The sequence below is a fragment of the Opisthocomus hoazin genome, chromosome W (genome assembly GCF_030867145.1).
Source record: "Opisthocomus hoazin isolate bOpiHoa1 chromosome W, bOpiHoa1.hap1, whole genome shotgun sequence".
NCBI lineage: Eukaryota > Metazoa > Chordata > Aves > Opisthocomiformes > Opisthocomidae > Opisthocomus > Opisthocomus hoazin.
In genome coordinates this window covers 1,805,600-1,827,388 of record NC_134453.1, presented here as the reverse complement: position 1 = coordinate 1,827,388, position 21,789 = coordinate 1,805,600, and the positions used below count along the sequence as shown (strand labels likewise).

At 46.2% G+C, this 21,789-nt stretch overlaps 1 protein-coding gene across 1 annotated transcript in view; it reads left to right on the top strand.

Moving 5' to 3' along the window:
- Nucleotides 1-21,789, top strand: part of LOC142365643 (netrin receptor DCC) — a 678,995-nt gene that overhangs the window by 618,879 nt on the left and 38,327 nt on the right. Inside the window, exons 22-25 of the mRNA XM_075446652.1 lie at nucleotides 4,388-4,453; nucleotides 6,767-6,929; nucleotides 16,010-16,236; nucleotides 18,784-18,900. Of these exons, the coding sequence (XP_075302767.1) occupies nucleotides 4,388-4,453; nucleotides 6,767-6,929; nucleotides 16,010-16,236; nucleotides 18,784-18,900 (573 nt within the window). The remainder of the gene's footprint in view (nucleotides 1-4,387; nucleotides 4,454-6,766; nucleotides 6,930-16,009; nucleotides 16,237-18,783; nucleotides 18,901-21,789) is intronic.

Below are 21,789 nucleotides of genomic sequence, written 5' to 3'. Positions count from 1 at the left end.
GCCTGACAGCTTGTGTTGGCTGCGAGAGCCGATGACTTGGTTTGCATGCTTGAACCTCCCAAATGACCTGGTTTGCATGCTTGAACCTCCCAAATGACCTAGTTTGCATGATTGAACCTCCTTGGGGACACCCATGGCACAGGAAATATCACTTACAGTCTCTGCTGTCTCATACCATAATATTGCTCAGCTGATTTTGTCCGTATTTTGGACTGTTTAAGGCGAAATACATCAGCAGTGGTAGTGGAGGGCTGCGTCTGGTTCAGAGGAGCCAAACGATAGAACAGCAAGCGTCGTTCCCCCTCCAGCTCTCCAGCTCAGGTCGTTGGCTTGCAGTGAGCGTTTTGCAAGGAGAGAGCAGCACGGCTCCGTTCCCTCAACGTCTACCGAGCTGCCCGCGCTGCGCTGGGATACCTGAAGTTTGCAACTAAGGAAGGCGCTGGAGTAAAGCATGAAAAAGGAAAGAGATTTCCCGCAAAATAAAAGCAGAGTTTTTGGCGGATTTCCAAGTGCTGGAGACCTGAGAGGATGAAGAACTGTTCTTGTCACCAACAGCTTGATTTTTTTTTTTTTTGTGCCGTGACAAGACCAAGTTGAAATGTTTATTTCATATAATGGCACCTGAAATGCAGTTGCGTGGGAAAATGATATGCTTTTTCAGAGAAAGACTCGAGTTACTGAAACATCTGAGAGACAGACCTGGGGGAAAACAGAAGTTAAACAGGGAAGTGGGAGGTGAGAAATGATACGTAGGTTCATCCGGATGCAGGTTTTGGTACCTCTGAAAGTACGTTACGCCCTTTAATACAGCTCATTAAAAAAGTAGGAAAATCAAGGTTAAAGACTGTTTAACCTCCATTCAAAAAGGCAGTTCTCAAAACAACAGCTGATTAGTCAAGGTGTTCTAATGATTCATTCCAAAAGCTGGAAGAATACAAAGGAAGAAAAAATGGATTATGAGGATGATGAGGGGACTGGAGCATCTCTCCTATGAGGAGAGGCTGAGGGAGCTGGGCTTGTTCAGCCTGGAGAAGAGAAGGCTGAGAGGGGACCTTAGAAATGCTTACAAATATCTGCAGGGTGGGTGTCAGGAGGACGGGGCCAGACTCCTTTCAGTGGTGCCCAGCGACAGGACAAGGGGCAACAGGCACAAACTGAAGCAGAGGAAGTTCCAGCTGAACCCGAGGAAGAACTTCTTCCCTCTGAGGGTGACGGAGCCCTGGCCCAGGCTGCCCAGGGAGGCTGTGGAGTCTCCTTCTCTGGAGATATTCCAGCCCCACCTGGACGCGGTGCTGTGCAGCCTGCTGTGGGTGACCCTGCTTGGGCAGGGGGTTGGGCTGGGTGACCCACAGAGGTCCCTTCCTACCCTGACCATTCTGTGATTCTGTGAAAGATCCACTGGAAACTGGTGGAAGCTGCAGAGGGAATCCATTCTCTGACCCAAAAGAAGCCCAAATGAGACCTGGAGGTTATGCTCACCTCGTACGTGACTTTATGACTGACCCTGAGGGTTTGTACCTAAATTCATTGGGCCGTTGAGTTTTCTACTTGTCTTCTGTAAGACAAGAAACCCACTGGTGGCATGGGAAGGAGGTGGAGAGCGACAGCAGTAGCGAGCTCAGTGCAAACAGAGGAGTGCCATAAAGTTATCAAAAATGAAGATGAAGGGAAAGCACGCAGGTTAGCTTACTTCTTAAATTAGATTACGAAAAACGTAGTTGAAACCTGGGACCGTGAAAAGTGAAGCAATAGCCTCGAAGCAGCAATGCTCTTGCAGATCAGTTGAGTTTTTTAAAGGGAAATACAACCTGAACTTTTGCCGAGTGAAAGCTAGAGGTAGAAATGATTCCTGGAGGTGTGTTGGCTTGGAGCAGAGCCTGGATAATCCTCAGGGGTTCAAGCCCTACCTACCCTTTAATACATAAAACCTTACAGTGCATCAGAGATTTCCCCCTCAACTCCTAAGCGCTGAGATTTGCGTGTTTATCCTAATGCTGAATAATATTTGTATGTCTTAATAGCAGAGCAGAGACGAATTGCCATAAATTCAGTCTCGGCTATTCCTGACAAACGGTGTGGTTGAAATACTCTGTCTGTTAGGAGTTACTTGCTTTCCTGCTTCCTTACCGGTGTAACTGCCTCTGAGCAGAAGTTGGGTCTGTTGGAAGAGTTACCCTCAGTGAGTAAAACTGGAAGACTCTGCTGCCTCGGGATGGTTTTAAAAAGTAAAGGGTTTCAGAAATATTTCTAGCCCAAGAACCACCCCCTGAGATGGACAGTGTAGCCCAGACCTTTCCCCAGTTGGTGCCTGGCTGCCTCCGTGCTTGCATCCCAAATATTCGTCATCTCCAGCTGCCAATCACCGTATCACAGCCAGAAATGAAGTGGGCAGCTGTTTACCCAAATATTTCGACAGTGAAAATGTCAAGTATAATGCCTTGAAAAGTGCTTTTCTGTTCATTAAAGACGTACGAAACTTGGGAGTCGGGCAGGCAGGGTTGGTCTTTTGAAGTCTCCAGTATCCTGACTGAATTTTCCAACGTGTTAGGCTCCCGCGAAGACGTTTCAGTGTGGGCTAAAAAGAAAAAAATAGTAGCATTTAGCAATCTCCCATGGAGATACCTGTTTTCCTAAGGATGATATAACCCCGGGGTCAGAACGTGTTCATGCGCTGCAGTGTACTGCTATGTACAGGGCTGCTTTAGAGTGTCATCTTGGTAAACAGAATTATTATATACCTTACATTTATCTCTATTTTGTCGGCTTTTACAGCTAAACACTTTGCAACCTTGCTTTCTTGGGATCAAGTTGTTGTAGCTGTACAATTATGCTGATTGAAAAGATGATTATATTGAAGTCTCTTCAGATGATAATCATCTTCCAGTTATTTAGGGCCATTCATCACAAAATACTTTCCAAATTGGTAGACAAAGTTATGCATGAGAATTTCTTCGCAATCCGCGGAAATTCAAGTACCTCTGGAGAGGAACGTGACAGTTGTTTAACAGTGCACAGCAGCAACAAACAACTGCAGGAAAGTGAGAAAATATTGGGGTTTTTTTGCTTAATCTGCCCAGAGATCTGGTGTAGATGGTAGATGTTTGATGTTGGGGGTTGGACTAGATGACCTCTAGGGGTCCCTTCCAACCCAAAACTTTCTATGTTTCTATGATGTAGAACTTATGTGGAATAATGGCTGGTAATTCCCTGCTCTGCACAAAGTTTTTGGAATTTTCACGTCCTTCCTTCCCCAACCAAAACTCACCTTCAGGTACTATTTGCCTGACCTGAGAGATGGCAGAGCCAAAAAAGACGGTTGGGAGAAGATGTCTTCTCCCTGGAGCACTGTCCCAGCAGAGCAATGCGGGCATTGGCCCAGCCCATGCCACCTGGGAAGGCTCATTTGACTTAAATGAAAAAGCAATTAGCTTTGGAGGAACGAGGTGGCTGCGGTTTGGGCTTTGCCATGGGGCGGTACGTCCGAACCAAGAGCAGGGTGTTGGCATAAGCTTGGTCTTTGCCAGAAGAACAACTTTTTACCTGGGACTACTTCTGCCATGGGTTTTGACCGCTCAATCCCATACCGGTAGAGACAAAGAGAAGGACTGAGCCAACCCTTGCGATTCTCCTTCTGTCGGACGTGAGGAAGCAGAGATGCTGGTCCTGGCGGAAACAAGGACGTACCGTCACAGCTATTTTACCCAAAGCTGATAAATAGGAGAAAATGAAGCAGGGGAAAAGATGAACACCTGGAATTTTACTATATTAATTTTGAAGTGCAAATTTTGCCTCAACAGCCAAAACATTTTTGGAATAATAATCATATCCTCGGTTTTTTCTTTTTTTTTTTTTTTTTCTTTTTTTTTTTTTTTTATGCCAGGGTTAGAAAGGAGCCAATTTTGTGAAAACCAAGCAGTTGTGGAGTTGCATTTCCACCACTGTGTTTCCAGGTAAAATAAATTAAAGGAAGCTTGCTTAATAGTAATGGAATGCCACCAGGCAGTTGGAGAGCGTGCCCGTGATTTTCTGTGCAGCATCGTCCCTCTGCCACGGTTCCAGCTGCTGGAAGCAGCTGGAACGATGCCCGTCACCCGTGGTGGGGGCTCAGATGGGTGCCGCCGCGGCAGCTTAGTTTGTCACTCTAACGAGAACATCTGGAGGAGGAAAAAAACCCGACAGAACAAGGCAAGCTGCTCAAAGGGCTGAAATTCAGCTTGCTTCCCAAAGCCTGCTTTGATGACAGATTTTCTCTAGCACATATGGGATCACTTTTCCCGCACTGTTTAATGGATTAAACGTTGTCAGACAGGCGGGGTCTCAAGCAACAAACTTGACTTTGCTGGTTTACCTGTCATACTGTGTCTGATGCCTTTTTGTCTGCCAACAGGTCGTCACGGGGATGGCTCCTTCTGGCCCGTGGACACCAACCTGCTTGACAGGAGCAGTCTCAACGGTAATTACAGGCTCCGTCCACCCATGCTCCGTAATTAAGTGCAGTTTTGGTGATAACGTCCTGCTTTTCTTCTCTTTATTGCTTTTTTGTTGTTCTCTCTCATGGTTTGGAGGCCACCCAACGTGCCCACAGGTTGCTCGCTCGCTGTTTTGTAGGGAAGAGTTATCTTGGCTGTTGAAAATCCTGTCCATGTGCAGAATACTTGCTGCAAACCACAGTGGTTTTAACAAGAAATGTTAACAAAAAATGGGGTCCGGACACCATATATTCTGTTTGGGCTTTCTTAAAGCTGATCCCCAAACTGCCCATCGGATTTCCAGCTGATGCAGCACTCCCACAAGTGTGTCGCTGGGTATCATCATCCCATCACAAGAGATGGCCATGGGAATGCCTCTAAAAAAACAACATCTTAAAGAGAATTATAAAATGCTTTTTACATTATTATATTTCAATTTAAGCTTTCTGCAGAAATTACCTTTTTGTTTTTGTTAGTTAATCCTGACCTAAAATAGGAAGACATGAGGGGAAACCCTGTGGATTAACAAAAATTAACTGAACCTAAACGGTGGCAGCTGGGGTGTAGAGACGCTATCAATAACTTCTTATTCCTGACCCCATCTCCGTTACCTAATGAAGCATGGTCATCTCACATTATGGAGTGAACAAGAACAAGATTCCCTCAAACGTGGTAGCAAGTGAGGTTTGAAAGTACAAAATAATGACAAGGCACATAGCTGATTAACTCATAACTGATTATTTTCGTCAGTCAAGACAAGGAAGGAGTGGAAAATATTACTACCTTTTTCTGTCGTACTTTGCTGCGGCCGGCACACCCTGGGTTTAGGCTTTTCTCCTGCTCTTCATAGTAGTTCATAAAGATAGGAAAACTGACTTTTGAGAAGTAAAGAGAGCTTCCAGGGCCTGCAATAAATAGGGAGAGACAAAAAAATGTTGTTTTTCTTGATAGTCACTGTGTTTTATGTGATGTATTCCTTCAATGCCTTTTACTCGGCATGGAAATGAAAAAGGACCCAAACCCCACAATCTCTGGGATTTCTGTGCTGGACCATTGTAATGCTAAAAGGATGGCACTCGCCGCTCAGTTGCCTGAAAAAACTATGAGAAAAAGGCAAATTGTTTAAATAACATCATTAGTTAAGTAGAGAAAGGATATTCTATCATAAAATCAAGGCAGAAAATTATAATTAAATCACATCTATCGCTAACTAGAACTGTTATTGGGAAAGACTTGTCCTTTTTTTCCTTTCTCATTCAGTTGTGCTAAAGGCAAAATGAAATCCCAGGCACGCACTGTTCAGTTTATACGTGGGAGCTTGTGGGGGTGATGCCATGTGAAAACTCTTGAGAACTTGTGAAATCTTGCACGGCTCTTCGTTTTGCATCCCATCGCACCGAATGTTTTTTGATTTTTCTCCCAGCTTAACTGGAAAGATACTTCGGGGTTCGTGAGTTTGTGGGCTTGTAGGATGCCTGCGAGATCGCCCTAGGAGACAGAGCAAAAGGAATTACTTGCTAGTTTGTGCAGCTGTCCGTGAAGTATGGCCCGATGTTATTCAACGAGACAAGAGAAATATATATATATAGAGGCGTTATTCAACAAGACAAGAAAAATATATATATATAGAGACGTTATTCAATGAGACAAGAAAAATATAAAATGGGCTATTCCCAATGCAATGGGGAATATATCGTTGAAAGCGAGGGACCAGGACTTGAAGTCAGTTTGACTGGGACTTGACACCAGAAATGATATTATTTTCAGTCCCTGTCTTGCTGCTGCGTTGAATCTAATAAGACTGAGCCCTTAACCTGCTCCAGCTCTGGTCAGCATAGCAACAAGGGAGCTGTGATGTGAGGCTGACCGTGGGGTGAATGCAGCTCCGACAAATGAATCGGGCGTTCAGGTTGGCTGATACGCAAGATACATATTTGCCTGTAAATACCGAGAAAGACTGTATGGGCCATAAAGAAAAAATCCATAGTCCCTGTATTTCCATTTTCAGCTGGTAGTAGCAAAAGTGAGCTGAGAGTTATTGACTCCCAACGTCAGGTTATTAACACCCAGAAAATGTAAGGCCGTTACTGCTTAAATATTTTCCCATTTGCTACACCGCTGAAGTAAAGCGAGACAAATTTCAGGTCTTTCTGGCACCCTTTTGTAACCTCCATCTGCTCTTTCAGAGGAATTCATGCCCCCTGACAGGCTTCATGTGATCTATTTTGTGGGTGACTCCTAAAAAGAGGGGAGGAAATCCAGCGCTAACCATCTCCTCCTTGCCCGTCTTCTTTCAGAGCCCCCCATCGGGCAGATGCATCCGCCCCACGGCAGCGTCACGCCCCAGAAGAACAGCAACCTCCTCGTCATCATCGTCGTCACGGTCGGCGTCATCACCGTGGTGGTGGTGGCGGTGGTGGCCGTCATCTGCACCAGGCGGTCCTCGGCGCAGCAGAGGAAGTACGTTCTCAAGTCACGGGGTAGAAGGAGAAGGGAGTGATGCTCGGCTTCAAAATAGATATGGGCAATAATATTCATGCTGTGGAGATGTAGGCATGGTGGTGTTGGGTGGATGGTTGGACTTGATGATCTTAGAGAACTTTTCCAACCTACGATTCTATGATTCTACGATTTTATTATCTTGGGTTGATGGTTGGTCTTGATGATCTTAGAGGATTTTTCCAACCTACGATTCTATGATTCTATGATTTTATTATGTTGGGTTGATGGTTGGTCTTGATGATCTTAGAGGACTTTTCCAACCTACGATTCTATGATTCTGTGATTTTATTATGTTGGGTTGATGGTTGGTCTTGATGATCTTAGAGGACTTTTCCAACCTACGATTCTATGATTTTATTATGTTGGGTTGATGGTTGGTCTTGATGATCTTAGAGGACTTTTCCAACCTACGATTCTATGATTCTATGATTTTATTATGTTGGGTTGATGATTGGTCTTGATGGTCTTAGAGGACTTTTCCAACCTACGATTTTATGATTTTATTATGTTGGGTTCTGGGGCTGAACTGCGTTTTCAGGCTTGATCTTTAATTTCTGGAGGTGTCGCTTATTGCTGGTGAGTGGTGAATATCCCCTGTCCCTCAGGCTGCAGAGGAGACCATGGAGAACAAGCACCCCTGACGTGGCGAGCCTTGAAAAATAAGTCTGCCATGCCAAGCTCTCTGTTGTTTATATTGCCAAGCATAATTCAGACACAGGAAAGAATCAATTCCATTGATTTAAAGGAAAAAAAACACCCAGAATTTGTCTGTGCCTGGTGATGCTGTCAGACCTTCTGACTCGGCAGCCCTGCACCTGCACAGCTGGGAACCACAGACAGTCCTGCTCGCTTGCTAATCTTTGGGAGGACGTTCTCCTCCCCAGACAGGCTGTCTCCAAAAGCCTGCCAGAACTGTTTCTCCAGATAATTCTCATATACTTGAAAAAAAACACCCTGTCTAGAGAAAAATACGGGGAAAAAAATCTTCAGAATTCCTCTGAAAGGCTATGAAAGGGCAGCAGCATAGAGCACGAAGCTTTTTTCAGTTTTGGTGAGAAGTTAGAAGTGGGTTTGAAACAGAGCTGGGCTTGACGCATTTAATTTATTGAAAATTAAGATGCTGTTCATTAATTTACTATTCCATCATTGTATTATTATACCATTGTGAAAGACTGGACGTGAGCAAGTTTAATGATAGCTTGCCCACGAGAATGATAAATGTTTGCACTACGGGCGAGACGTTATCACGTTGATTTGCATTGATGCTTAAAAAAGGGTGGCATGAGGAAAGAAGGGATGGTCGGGGGATGGGGCCAAGCTCTTTCCAGTGGTGCCCAGCGACAGGACAAGGGGCAACGGGCACAAACTGAAGCAGAGCAGGTTCCAGCTGAAGATGAGGAAGAACTTCTTCCCTCTGAGGGTGACAGAGCCCTGGCCCAGGCTGCCCAGGGAGTTTGTGGAGTCTCCTTCTCTGGAGATATTCCAGCCCTGCCTGGACGCGGTGCTGTGCAGCCTGCTGTGGGTGACCCTGCTTGGGTAGGGGGTTGGACTGGGTGACCCACAGAGGGCCCTGCCAACCCCGAACATTCTGTGATTCTGTGATTCTGGGACCAAACAGCTCCCCGTGGTAGCTGAAATCAGCTTTGGGCTGGCCAAGCATGGGCAGATGGCAGCTTGTAGGGTTTTACAGTCACCGGGGGAAGTGCCTTCTCTCAAGATGGATATCTCAGGGTAGATTTTTTTAAATAAGAAAGCTCTCATTTAGGCGGAGAAGTAAGGGCCTGTGCTTTTAGGAGTGCCGGGGTGGTTGAATGATGAACTGATTTGAAAATCTGCTGCTATTGTGAGTCTTAGCACCTGAAAATCATGTCGTCATCTGAAGGCAATGGAAGTTCTTCTGTTGAGTAGAGTTTGGTGAGTCAAGGCTGAAGCTCTCTTGAGTTTCTAACAGGAAAGGGGGAATTACAAGAGAAAGAAACAAGCAGAGAGATTCTTCTGTCAGAATTAGATGTCAAAAATTAAATATCCGACAAGCAATCTTGACCTCCTCTGTAGACCCTGGGGAAGAGCAGGAGCGTTCAAAAAATTGTTCATCTTATCCTAAGACATGGCGAGACTTGCTGTTTGAAGGTGCTTACTGCTGTCCATTGATTAAAACATGTGAAGCTGGTGGATTTGGATTTGCTGTTCTAAATGTCTGTACTGTGGGCAGGTGAATCTCACCCAAGCTGGCCCAAACGAGCTGTTTCTGCACTGGAAGAGGGGAAAAATAGGGCAATAAAAATTAAACAATGGGTCTTAAATTTAGCACAACAGGAATAATTCTGAATTTCTTCAGAACAGGTTGTTGGTAGGAACGACTTTGATTCTGACCTGCCTGGAGGGCTGCATATTGTGACACAAAGAATTTAGATTCAGGCTTTTATTGGCAGTGGGTTCTTAGTTTAAAATCACCGATGAACTGCTGAACAAAAGGACTGCAGTGGGGGTAAAGGCCAGATCTCGTTGGATAACGCATGTGTCCTTCCCCAGAGCAACAACTTGCAGGTGATGGAATAATCTCTTGTAAGCCTGCAGTGGAGGAAAGTCATATTTCTTAAGCTAATTAAAACTTGGCTGAACAAAGCACAATAAAACATATTATACAGAACAACCTGGTACTGACCTAGGTGGCTTAGTAGCTATTTTCTGTCCCTGTCATCTAGGGAAGAATGAAATGTCAGCCGTACAAACCCTGGGACAATGTGACACCAGTAAAAAATAGGGGATAAATATGAGTAAAGGATTCAGGTGCAAGAACTTACCTGCTTGTGGTAAAGGGAATGGTTCCTGCAGTAATTGAGATTCATACCCTCACCGTAATTACGTTTTCCGCAGCGCGAGACGCTCGCTGCCCTGCGCTGGCAGCGTCTGCTGAGGTGGTACCAAGGAGGATGGACGATGGGGCCACCCATCAGCTCCGTCCTTCAGCACGCTCCTGGTCCTGGCAGGTCAGTTCAGAGCTTAAGCCTGGAGAAGGTGAATCCTGGTTAAATCTTAAAGGAAAATATCGCTTTGTGCAGCATATATCCGAACTGCAGGACCTGCTTCGTCCAGGAACTTTTTTAAGGCTTCAAGGTAGAACAGAAGCTTGTAACGTGCCAGAACAATGAGACTATGGACTGGTAACACGAGGTTAGGACTACCGCAGGAGAAGAGGTGAGGGTGGACATCTAGTCCAAGCCTGGTAGGTAAATGGTATGTATTTAAGGCATTAAACATGAATCACGGTCTTGAACAAGTGCCCAACCAGTTAGTTTGCTGGGTGGGGGAGTGGTGTAAAAGGAGGCTGTGAAAAATAAGCTAAGACTAGTTTAAATCTGATGTAAGTAGTAGGAATGTGTCAGTATACGTTGGAATAGGCTCGGGGGAGGCGTTAACGAACGTGTAATCAAACTCAGACTAACAGGGAAGGAGTTGGCAGCCACCAAAGAGCCTCTGCATTTCACTGCTGTGTTCCCTGGAGGTGCTCCTCGTTTTCTGTGTGTCCCTGGTGCTGGGCTAGCTCGTTAGCTGCGGCCTCTGGCCCACTGCATATTAGATTAGATATTAAGAAAAAATGTCTTTACTGCAAGAGCGGTCAGACATTGGACCAGGCTGCCCAGGGAGGTAGTGGAGTCCCCATCCCTGGAGGGGTTCAAAAAACGTGTGGATGTGGCACTTGGGGACACGGTTCAGCAGGCACGGCGGGGTTGGGGTGACGGTTGGACTTGATGATCTTGGAGGTCTTTTCCAACCTTAGTGATGCTGTGATTCTGTGATCTCTGGCACGGCACCGGGAGGCTGGGTCTTGCCACGAGGGAGAGGACCAGCAAGCTACGTCGTAGGAGAGACAGGTACTGGGTTCAGCTTTTCAGAATGGCTGGCAGGAATAGAGGTCAAAATGAAATAATTTTTAATCTGTAAACATTGGGGGAGATTTTCTGGAGAAAGGATCATTTTGTATTCTTCTTTATTTTTTTGGACAGGACCTCTATACCACTTAAATTTCCTTTAATCCAGCCCAAAAGACAAAGTGCACATTTTTTTGCCAGGTCCAGAGCAAAGAGCACAAAATATAAAATCTTTATTCATGCATCGGAGCCATAATTGAGGTGAGGCAATGTTGGCATCGATTGTTGAGTCGCTTCAAAGTGCTTTGCAAACAGCGGCGCGGGAGGCTCGGGGATGGTGCGGGAGGTGGTTACGGCTCAGGGGCCTTTGCTTCTGTGTCCTGCCTCCGACACTGTCCCTGCTCCGTGAGGAAAGACATCCCGTCAGACCACGGCTGGATGGTTACCCTTGGGTTTTTTACAAGCAAGAACTTGTTTTGCCCAGGAGAACTGTTTATTCTGAGCTCTTCAGGTAGAGATAGGGCTACAAGGATGGTGAGGGGACTGGAGCATCTGCGAGGAGAGGCTGAGAGAGCTGGGCTTGTTCAGCCTGGAGAAGAGAAGGCTGAGAGGGGACCTAATATATACTTACAAATATCTGCAGGGTGGGGGTCAGGAGGATGAGGCCAAGCTCTTTCCAGTGGTGCCCAGCGACAGGACAAGGGGTAATGGGCACAAACTGAAGCAGAGGAAGTTCCGTCTGAACAGGAGGAAGAACTTCTTCCCTCTGAGGGTGACGGAGCCCTGGCCCAGGCTGCCCAGGGAGGCTGTGGAGTCTCCTTCTCTGGAGATATTCAAGACCCACCTGGACACGGTGCTGTGCAGCCTGCTCTGGGTGACCCTGCTTGGGCAGGGGGTTGGGCTGGGTGACCCACAGAGGTCCCTTCCAACCCCGACCATTCTGTGAGACATCTTCAATGATTGTAGTTAAAAAAATAAACAAGGAGGAGCAGTTATAACATCGTTTTCTCTGGGGGAATGTAACTGTGAAATGAAGGCAATGAAGAGTAATCTCACTCTGGAGTATTTGAAAAATTATCCTACGTAGCGTGTGTATTTTGTTAGGAGCTATGTGGGTGTGCTGGAGTCACTGCCCGGGCGGTGTTGTGCTGGAAACTGTAGAAATAGGCAAAGAGAAAGGGTTTCTTCTCCAGAGAGTTTATTTATTTTGAAAGTACAGCTGAAGTTCTGCTGTCATCATTCGAGATTGTATGCCCATAATAGATATTTTAAGAGCAGAGCTGAACTCTGGTTTCATATCCATCCTTAGAAAAATAATAGATACCATTACGGTAGGGAAGCTGGATGCATTTCATGTTCTAAAAGAAGTGAACAACAACAGAAACGCTGCCATCTGAGATCACTTTTTCAGTTCTGAACTCCTTGTCTTCCCAATCCGTGCTCCAGTTATAAAATGGCTAATGGACTAAATCTGAATCCCGCTGTAAATCTCAGCACGAGCTTCCCCAGCACCGGTTTCCAGTGCCGCAGCTGAGGTTTCAAGCTGATATTGAAGCTTTTACAACTGTCCTCTATAGATCTAATGTCCTCCCCCCCCCAAATATTGGGGGTGGGCGCGTTTTCAGAAGCCGAACCTCAGCTTCTGCATCTCATAAACAGAACACACTGGGGGAGGATTTATTTTCGTTTGGTACTGGTGACCTTTTCGTAGGCGCTCCTGGCTCCGATTCAGTTTGCTGCTCGGGGGGGCTGTCAGAGCATCGATAATTGGTGAGAAAAAACCCAGTGCAAACCAGGCTGGATCATTGCGTGTGTTTTTAAATGATACCATTGCTGTAGTGGTTTTGTAGGTGTGGGTGGAACGACAAGTTCATTATAAACCTCTATTCTGAGTTGTGTGTAAAATTACTCCGGGGTTGAAATGTCTCTTGCCTAGCTCAAGCCTGGAGAAATGAATTATTTTCACAGAATCACACAGAATCACAGAATAGTAGGGGTCGGAAGGGACCTCTGTGGGTCATCTAGTCCAACCCTCCTGCCGAAGCAAGGTCACCTACAGCAGGCTGCACAGGACCTTGTCCAGGCGGATCTTGAATATCTCCAGAGAAGGAGACTCCACAACCTCCCTGGGCAGCCTGGGTCAGGGCTCCGTCACCCTCAGAGGGAAGAAGTTCTTCCTTGGGTTCAGCTGGAGCTTCCTCTGCTTCAGTTTGTGCCCATTGCCCCTTGTCCTGTCACTGGGCACCACTGAAAAGAGCTTGGCCCCATCCTCCTGACACCCACCCTGCAGATATTTGTAAGCATTTCTAAGGTCCCCTCTCAGCCTTCTCTTCTCCAGGCTGAACAAGCCCAGTTCCCTCAGCGTCTCCTCGTAGGGGAGATGCTCCAGTCCCCTCATCCATTTTCGATGGAAAATGACAAAGAAGCTGCTGTATCCTGAAGTGAAGAAAGTAATTCCTTGTTTAGAACCAACATTATAGTCTTTTTTTTAAATGAGACAGAAAGAAGGACTTTGCTTTTTAATTTGAGAGCAGTCATGCAACCAGGTTTGAATGGAAGTGCTCATAATTATAGGTGTTAATCAGGATGGTTCCAGGGTCTGTGCGAGAAGGTATTAAAGAACTGTATTCCAGATTCTTTATTCCTGTGCTTTGAATTACTATTATTTTAATTTGTGAAGTTCTGGCGGTTGGCAAGTGACAGACTGAGCGTAGGAAGTGGTTATGACCAGAAGCCACCACTGTTACTTCTTGTGGGCTATAAACAAAAATCTCGGAACACCGTGAGCTGAGCCTCTGCCACCAAGTTTCCAGATCACGTTTTGAAATTCATCTTTTGGCCCGTGAAGAGCTTTTGGGGTACCGACCGGTCAAAGGACCTAAAACAATTTCTGTCTTGGGTGGCAGTTTGAGGATGGAGATATTTCTGCTGAAGTAAAATGTCATTGCCATCGGGTTCTGGGGAGGAGACAGGGCTGTGCCCTCGGTGACATTTTAAATTATAGGATGTGTTTGTTCCTCCTCTTGAAAGCAAACTGTTTGGTGATGGCACGTCGTTGTAACACGCATCTCTTGCTTTGTAGACCAGGCTGAGAAAATGTAGCGAAGAACAGGAATGATTTCAAACAACTGGAGTTTCTGAAAGTTTAAGATCTCCTCGAGGCTTTTTTCCTGGTGAAATAACCCCTTGCCATCTCCCACGCCGCTGCCTGAAGGGGGTGATGGGAAGGGCAGCGACCCGAGCACGCCTCCACGCGCGATCCCCACGGTGCGAGTCCGAGGGGTGGCGGTGGGAGCTTTGGCGTTGCTTTCCGAGGGTCTGGGAAGGAGCCTTCCTCGCAGGAGGTGCACAGCTGTGAGCAGATGCCGGGGGTATCTGGGATGCATTAGGAGGAGTGTGGCCAGCAGGTCGAGGGAGGTTCTCCTCACCCTCTACTCTGCCGTGGTGAGGCCCCATCTGGAGTCCTGTGTCCAGTGCTGGGCTCCCCACTTCAAGAAAGATGAGGAGCTGCTGGAGAGAGTCCAGCGGAGGGCTACGAGGATGAGGAGGGGACTGGAGCATCTGTCCTATGAGGAGAGGCTGAGGGAGCTGGGCTTGTTCAGCCTGGAGAAGAGAAGGCTGAGAGGGGACCTTAGAAATGTTTATAAATATCTGCAGGGTGGGTGTCAGGAGGACGGGGCCAGACTCTTTCCAGTGGTGCCCAGCGACAGGACAAGGGGCAACGGGCACAAACTGAAGCAGAGGAAGTTCCAGCTGATCAGGAGGAAGAACTTCTTCCCTCTGAGGGTGATGGAACCCTGGCCCAGGCTGCCCAGGGAGGCTGTGGAGTCTCCTTCTCTGGAGATATTCAAGACCCACCTGGACGCGGTGCTGTGCAGCCTGCTCTGGGTGACCCTGCTTGGGCAGGGGGGTTGGGCTGGGTGACCCACAGAGGTCCCTTCCAACCCTGACCTTTCTGGAAATCTGATTCTGTGGGTAACGAGGAGCTCAGAGTGCTCGTTTGCCTCTGGAAATCGAGGTTTTTCTTTCTTTTGTAACCTAAAAGTGCCCATGAAAGTGAAAATATTTGCCTGCGTCTTTTTGTACATCAGAAATATTTCTGCTTTGCCACTTGGGACAGTAATATGACTTTCCTTTCACAAAGTACTTCAAGGTGTTAAAAGGAAAAAAACCAAGGGTAAGAGTACTTTGGGATTATTGAGCAAAAAACCCTGACAATAAGCCAGAACAAACTGTTCTTTCAGAGTTATTTAAATTAATAGATTTCTGATAAGGCTTTCTCTACAGCTGTAAATTAGATATTCTGCTCCGCATTGAAGGGGCGCAGCTTTTCTTTAGGATGGAAGAGCTTGCATATTTTGTTGTAAATAGCCGGCGTAGTCGAAAGGAGGTGAAAGTCGGAGCGCAGCGGAGCGGTGCCGTCCCCTCGAGACACGGCGTGCTCCCGGGAGGAGGTGGCCCGCTGACGTGAGAGCGTGTCGTAATACCCATGCGTAAAGAGGGGAGAGGTAATGTTGCTCTAGGAAATTCTCTAGAAGGAATAATGTTGCTCTTTAGTGTAGATTTGAAGAACTACAACTTATGCTGCACGTGGTTGTGGAAGGTAGAGGATGTGCATAACTCGGCAGAAGTGGGCTCAGCGCCTTTTGGTCACTGTTTGTAGATCCAGGCACTCCACAAATGGCGAGATGACACTGGCCGCTTCCTTGGTGTTCCAGGAAGAGTGGTTTTGCCCAGTTGCTGCGTCAAATGGTGCAAAAAATGACCTACCCTTCTGAGCCCCAGACCCATTCACTCTGAGGGTGATGGAACCCTGGCCCAGGCTGCCCAGGGAGGCTGTGGAGTCTCCTTCTCTGGAGATATTCAAGACCTGCCTGGACGCGGTCCTGTGTAGCCTGCTGTGGGTGACCCTGCTTGGGCAGGGGGATGGACTGGGTGACCCACAGAGGGCCCTTCCAACCCTGACCATGCTGTGATTCTGTGATTCTGTGATCCCTTGGAGCAAACACCAGGAAGCGTAGGACCACACCAGGATATCTACTGTTCTTTGAAGGACACAACCAGACAGGTTGCTTAGAAAGACACCAATGAGGAGACCCCACTCTTTTGGTCTTACGAAGGGGAAGAACATTCTGACGTGACGGTTTTGATCTTTCTTTGCTGCAGGAAACGTGCAACCCACAGCGCTGGTAAAAGGAAGGGCAGCCAGAAGGACCTGAGACCCCCGGATCTGTGGATACACCACGAGGAGATGGAAATGAAGAACATCGAGAAGCCGACGGTCTCGGACCCTGCCGGAAGGGACTCCCCGATGCAGAGCTGCCAGGACATCACCCCCGTCAGCCACAGCCAGTCAGAAACGCAGCTGGGCAGCAAGAGCACCCCACAGCCCGGTAAGGGAGAGGTGGAATTGGCTGGGGTTCCCTTGTAGATCTGGGGAAGGACCTTTGAAGGTTGTCTAGTCCAACCCCATCCCTTGTTCTCCAATTTTTTTTTTTCCTCCATCACCAGCATATCCATTTTCTTTACATTAATTTGATATTGGTGGTTGGTGACCTCAGCCCAGCAAGCGGTGTCTATAACAGAGGGAGAAACCTGGCAAGATCCAGGAGACTGGAAGAATTGACATCTGCTATGGGTTTTTTTGCAGTGGTTTCAGACTAGGGGAAAATCCACCAGTTTTTATTTTTACGCCATTCTAACTTTTGAAATTGATTTTTGCAGTGGTTTCAGACTAGGGGAAAATCCACCAGTTTTTATTTTTACGCCATTTTAACTTTCTAAGTTGAGGAATTCAACTGGAAATCAAATGTCACTAAATTTGCATACCACGCTAAGAAAAACAGAGAGGGAGAAGGGGCGTGGAGAAGCAAGTGGGGAGAAAAAGAAAAGTGGAGGAGAGGGAGAACGTGATTAGGAAGAAGGTCAGCACCATCACCAGGAGCAGAATTTGCGCCAGGGAGGCTGAGAAAACTTACAGATACGAAGAACAGAAATTGTGTAAGAAAAATGGGGTTTCAGTGATGTCTCCTATATTTTTTAACCTTAGCACACAGAGCACATCACAGGTTTTGCTTCAGCTGATAATATTTTTTCCACTATAACGATAGAAAGCCGTGGCGGGGGCAGGCAGTGAGTACAGAGGGGGACGGAGGGCGAAACACAGCACGGAAGGTGAAAAAGGAAACATATCTGTCTTGAGTTCATCGTGAACACGTTGCTCATGGGTGACAGAGTGAAAGAATTCCAGAATATCGGCTGGGGCTGAAGGGGACTTTTTCAGATGCTGTTTTTATCCCTTTTCCATAGCTCCTGTTCTTGCAAGCAAAGAAAAGTTAAAAAGGAACAGTTTTCAAATTCCTAACTGGATTTAATTTTCTTTTTCTGGCGTTGTGCTTTGGGCTGGTGGTTTATTATTTAGAAGATAACTGTGAGAATGATTTCTGTTGGTTTTACAGAATGTTCGGGGTTGGAAGGGCCCTCTGTGGGTCATCTGGTCCAACCCTCCTGCCGAAGCAGGGTCACCTACAGTAGGCTGCAAAGGTCCTCGTTATATTAAACATCGGGAAAACACGAAGATTCCCTTTGCCTAAAGAGATTTTGCTGATGAGCCGGAGAGCTGATCCGGGGCCCAGCAAGATCAATGCGAGAGCTTTATTGATTGCAATAGGCTTGCAATCGAGTGCATGGTAGGAAGTCATCACAGCGTATGAGCAAGTTAATGACAAAGGCTGGGCCAGATATTTTATGTGTGAATGCCCTGGACCGTAAATAAATGCCTTGATGTTTCTTCCCGATAATAGACAGTTCAGTAATACTGTCCCTGGCTTTTCACTAGCAATTAGGTCTTTGAATGGCCGTCGATAGAAGACTTGGCGTTTCAGTCCTGCAATTCAGAGAACAGTGGTTTGGAAAAAAAAAAATCATGTTTTCATGCAAATGCTTTTTTTCTTCTTCTTTAAGGCATATGTGTTTGCTTGGGTATGTCAGAGCTGAATATTCTGAGTGGGTACGAAGTGTTACTGTATGACAGCATTAAACTGACTTCATCCATGGTTTATTAGAATAGCAAAAGTAGCGTAAATACGAGGTTTGTGTGAGATAAGGTATGAAAAGAGAAATACAGCTTTCGTTTCATCGCAGTCCACTCCACCAAACATCCAATTCCAAGCACACTTTCTTTCTGACAAGCCTGTTCTCTAGAATCTTTGAATACTTCAGATATCCTCATGTGACTAAATCGGAGCATCCGTATTTCAACACCTAAACGAAGAGTCTAATTTCTAGAGCTGCTGAGACAGTTTCGAATTGGGCTGGACCTGAGGCAGCGTGTCTCAGCTCTCTGATCTAGGTAGATGTGCTAGCTGCGATCCAGGACTAAGCAAGGGGAAGATCCAGGCACATCTTTAACTTGCTGTGGTTGCTGTAGAAAAAAACAAGATGCACCGGCTGGAAGAGCCACCATGAATTACCGGACAACCGGGACGTAGGACTTCGCGGCTTCTCACAAGGAAGGTCGTTCTCATCCTTTGGATGCGTTTCGAAGACCAATTCTTGGCTGCCAGGTTTTGTAGCTACCGGAATTTAGTCAGCCTTTTTCTGGTCTTGGTACTTGAATTTCAAAATAAGTTTAAAACAGGGAATTTACACGAAAAATACCATATTTTTATAAAGTGAGTGAGGTTTTCAGGATAATTTCAGAGACAAAGAAGAAGGGGACATGATACCTTAATTGTCTTAGAGGAAAAAATGCAAACAATAATTTTATTCAGAAAAGGCAGCCTAAAATAGTCTGTGCAGCTCTTTGCAGGTGATGATAATTTAATGGTCGGTTAAAATAACTGCATTCTAAAAAAAATCCAATTGGTCTTTCTGGTAGATAGAAGAGAAACATTCATTTCCAGCCTTTTCAACCAAGCTGTTGGGTTGGTTTTCCCTAGGTCCCGAGACGGAAGACGTTGGAAGCAGCATGTCCACGTTAGAGCGGTCGCTCGCTGCCCGCCGAGCCACCCGTGCCAAGCTGATGATCCCCATGGATTCGCAACCAAACAACCCGCGTGAGTAGCGGGGCCTTCCCCCATCCCCCTTCCGCAGCCCTCAAGCCGCGCTCACCCATCCGAAGAGCTCATAGGACCTTTCAGATATCATCTAGCTGTGCCTCAGAAAATGAAATAGCATTAGCAATGTTTCCTGCGTCTCAAAAAAGAAGAAAGGGTGGAAAAACTGTGGAGGGAATTCAGAAATCGTAGTTCTGCTCAGCCCAGGCTAAGCCCGAAGAGTTGTCGTTTCTGTTTTTACCAGGTGGATAAATCCCTCTGTGTCCCTGCTATAAAACTTTTAAAACAGAGGTTGGAGTTCAAGCTGCCAGAGCAGAAGGCTTTGCAATACTCAGATGTAAATAGTGGTGATGATATTATTATTATTATTATTATTATTATTATTATTATTATTATCATCATCATCATCATCATCATCATCATCATCATTATCATTATCATCATTATCATTATTATCATTATTATTATTATTATAAGTGATTATAATCAGCTGGACGTTACTGCAGTCTCTGCTAGACTTTCTTTGGTCTGTAGTAGTTGGCCACGCCACCTTATGCTTTTTTAATACCTATCAGCTCTCTTACTAAGCCAAGTAAATGAGGAGAAAAGGTATTTTTAACAGGTGTTCAATTTTTGCGACTACAGAACAAATTTCGTAGATGAAGTGGATCTTTTTCAAAGCAGCAAAGTACGCAAGAAAGACAGGAAGGCTGGCGAGCGTTAGCTGGGTTCTCCCATCCTGCAGAACTTATTAATTTTTCTGGAGTGACCTTGTCTCATATCTAAGCAAAGGAAGGGGATAAGTGAGAGAGGGTTTGGCACTGGTCAGGATGCCGGTGGAGGATGGGGCTTTGGGTCTCCGCCTTTCCTCTGTGATCAGTCTCTTGGTAGCTCTCAGGTTTTAGCTAGAAATTCTATCTTTGAGCTCACAAAATAGATCCAGTCAAAAATCTGTAGGAACTGGTACATCTGCATAAATAGTCTGAGTTGATGAACATATACTGACACAAATCCATTTCTTCATGTAATTTCTTTCTAGCTCTGATGGTTAAATGTAAGTGCCTATATGTAGGGTTGCAGAAGGGCACATCACAAATGATATATTAAAAAAAAAACCAGAAGGAACTGGATGAAGGAGAGGAGAAGCAACAACCTACCATGGCTCCTTACAAGGTGCTCGTATTGGTTCCCTTAATTTGTGTTCGTTACGGGTGCGATTCAGCCTCAGTACCCAGCCCTGACGAGGATAAACCACAGGTGCCCAAGGAGACATTGACTTCCAGTTCTCCACACCTTGGCCTGGGCACATCACCACATTTCAACCTCCGCCCTCTTCGTGATCTGGAAGAAAGACCTCTCGGTTGGGGCGGAGAAAGCTCCTACACCACCTGGCTGAGCCCTGGGCAATATTCCCATCTTGTGAGCACATTGATCTCGCGGTCAGGCAAGTCCTCCTGGGTTGGTCTGGGTTGGAGGGGCTACGAGGATGAGGAGGGGACTGGAGCATCTCTCCTGCGAGGAGAGCCTGAGGGAGCTGGGCTTGTTCAGCCTGGAGAAGAGAAGGCTGAGAGGGGACCTAATAAATACTTACAAATATCTGCAGGGTGGGTGTCAGGAGGATGGGGCCAGACTCTTTCCAGTGGTGCCCAGCGACAGGACAAGGGGCAACGGGCACAAACTGAAGCAGAGGAAGTTCCAGCTGAACATGAGGAAGAACTTCTTCCCTCTGAGGGTGACGGAGCCCTGGCCCAGGCTGCCCAGGGAGGTTGTGGAGTCTCCTTCTCCGGAGATATTCAAGACCTGCCTGGACAAGCTCCTCTGTGGCCTGCTGTAGGTGACCCTGCTTCAGCGGGAGGGTTGGACTGGGTGACCCACAGGTCGATAGCAAGGGTTAGTTAAGTGAAAGTCAAGCCAACATTGTTCTACAGCTTACAGATGAAAGTGCTTTTAAACCTAATTTTTCAGTCAAACGATGCATTTGGAGGAATGATGTCCTGTTTTCTATTAATTTATATTTTCAGCCGTATAGCTCAAATCTACAGCGACAACATATTACGGTTGTTTGCAAATATTTACACTCAGCTTTACAAAAAGCCTTATTTGTGGAGGCTGAGTTATGCTGAATACGTTTCTTTCCCCAGAAAATACAACTGAGGCTTTGTCAGATGAGATGCTCTAATTAATTTCTCTCCGTTTGCCTGATACTGAAAGAAATTGTCAGCAGCGAGCGATTAAATAGATTGAAGAAGCGACGTCGTCATTCTGAAGTAAAAACCACGTCCTGTTAATTGTCAAATGCCACATCTGGAAGCAGTCACGCTCGACTCGGTGATCGGTATTTGCAGTCTGGGAGAGTAAATATGTGTGATGTGCCTCTGCTTACTGAGGTGGAAGGAGCATAAACCAGATAAACTTGATAAGGTTTTAGTGATAACTTTGATGGCTCTGATGCTGCTGGGATACAGGCGGTCGCAAATACCCAGGCTATGGTATGGAGAGGAGTATTTACAGAGAAAAAACGTTCAGAAAGTCTTTGCAGGGTGTCACAGTCAGGTATTGTACCTCTAATTCCCCCCTTTGCTGGCTGTAATCTTAGGGAAGGCGAAAATGAAACGCTCACGGAATAAACCAGTTTGGAGAGAGGTTTCTGATGGGTTTTGCGGGGAGGTTTTTTCTCTTTACCCCCGTCCCTAAAATGGCAGAAAATCACAGTGATTCTTTTTTTCAGGGAAATATGAATATGTAGAGTCAATTGTTTGAGCAGCCTCTGAGGCGCTTGAATATGGTTCAGACTGTCCCACTTTGTCATTTCTCTAAGCTGTTCTCTTTTTTAACATCATGCGGTACATTTTAAACGGAGAACAGCGTTTAGGGAGCTCCGTGATTTGG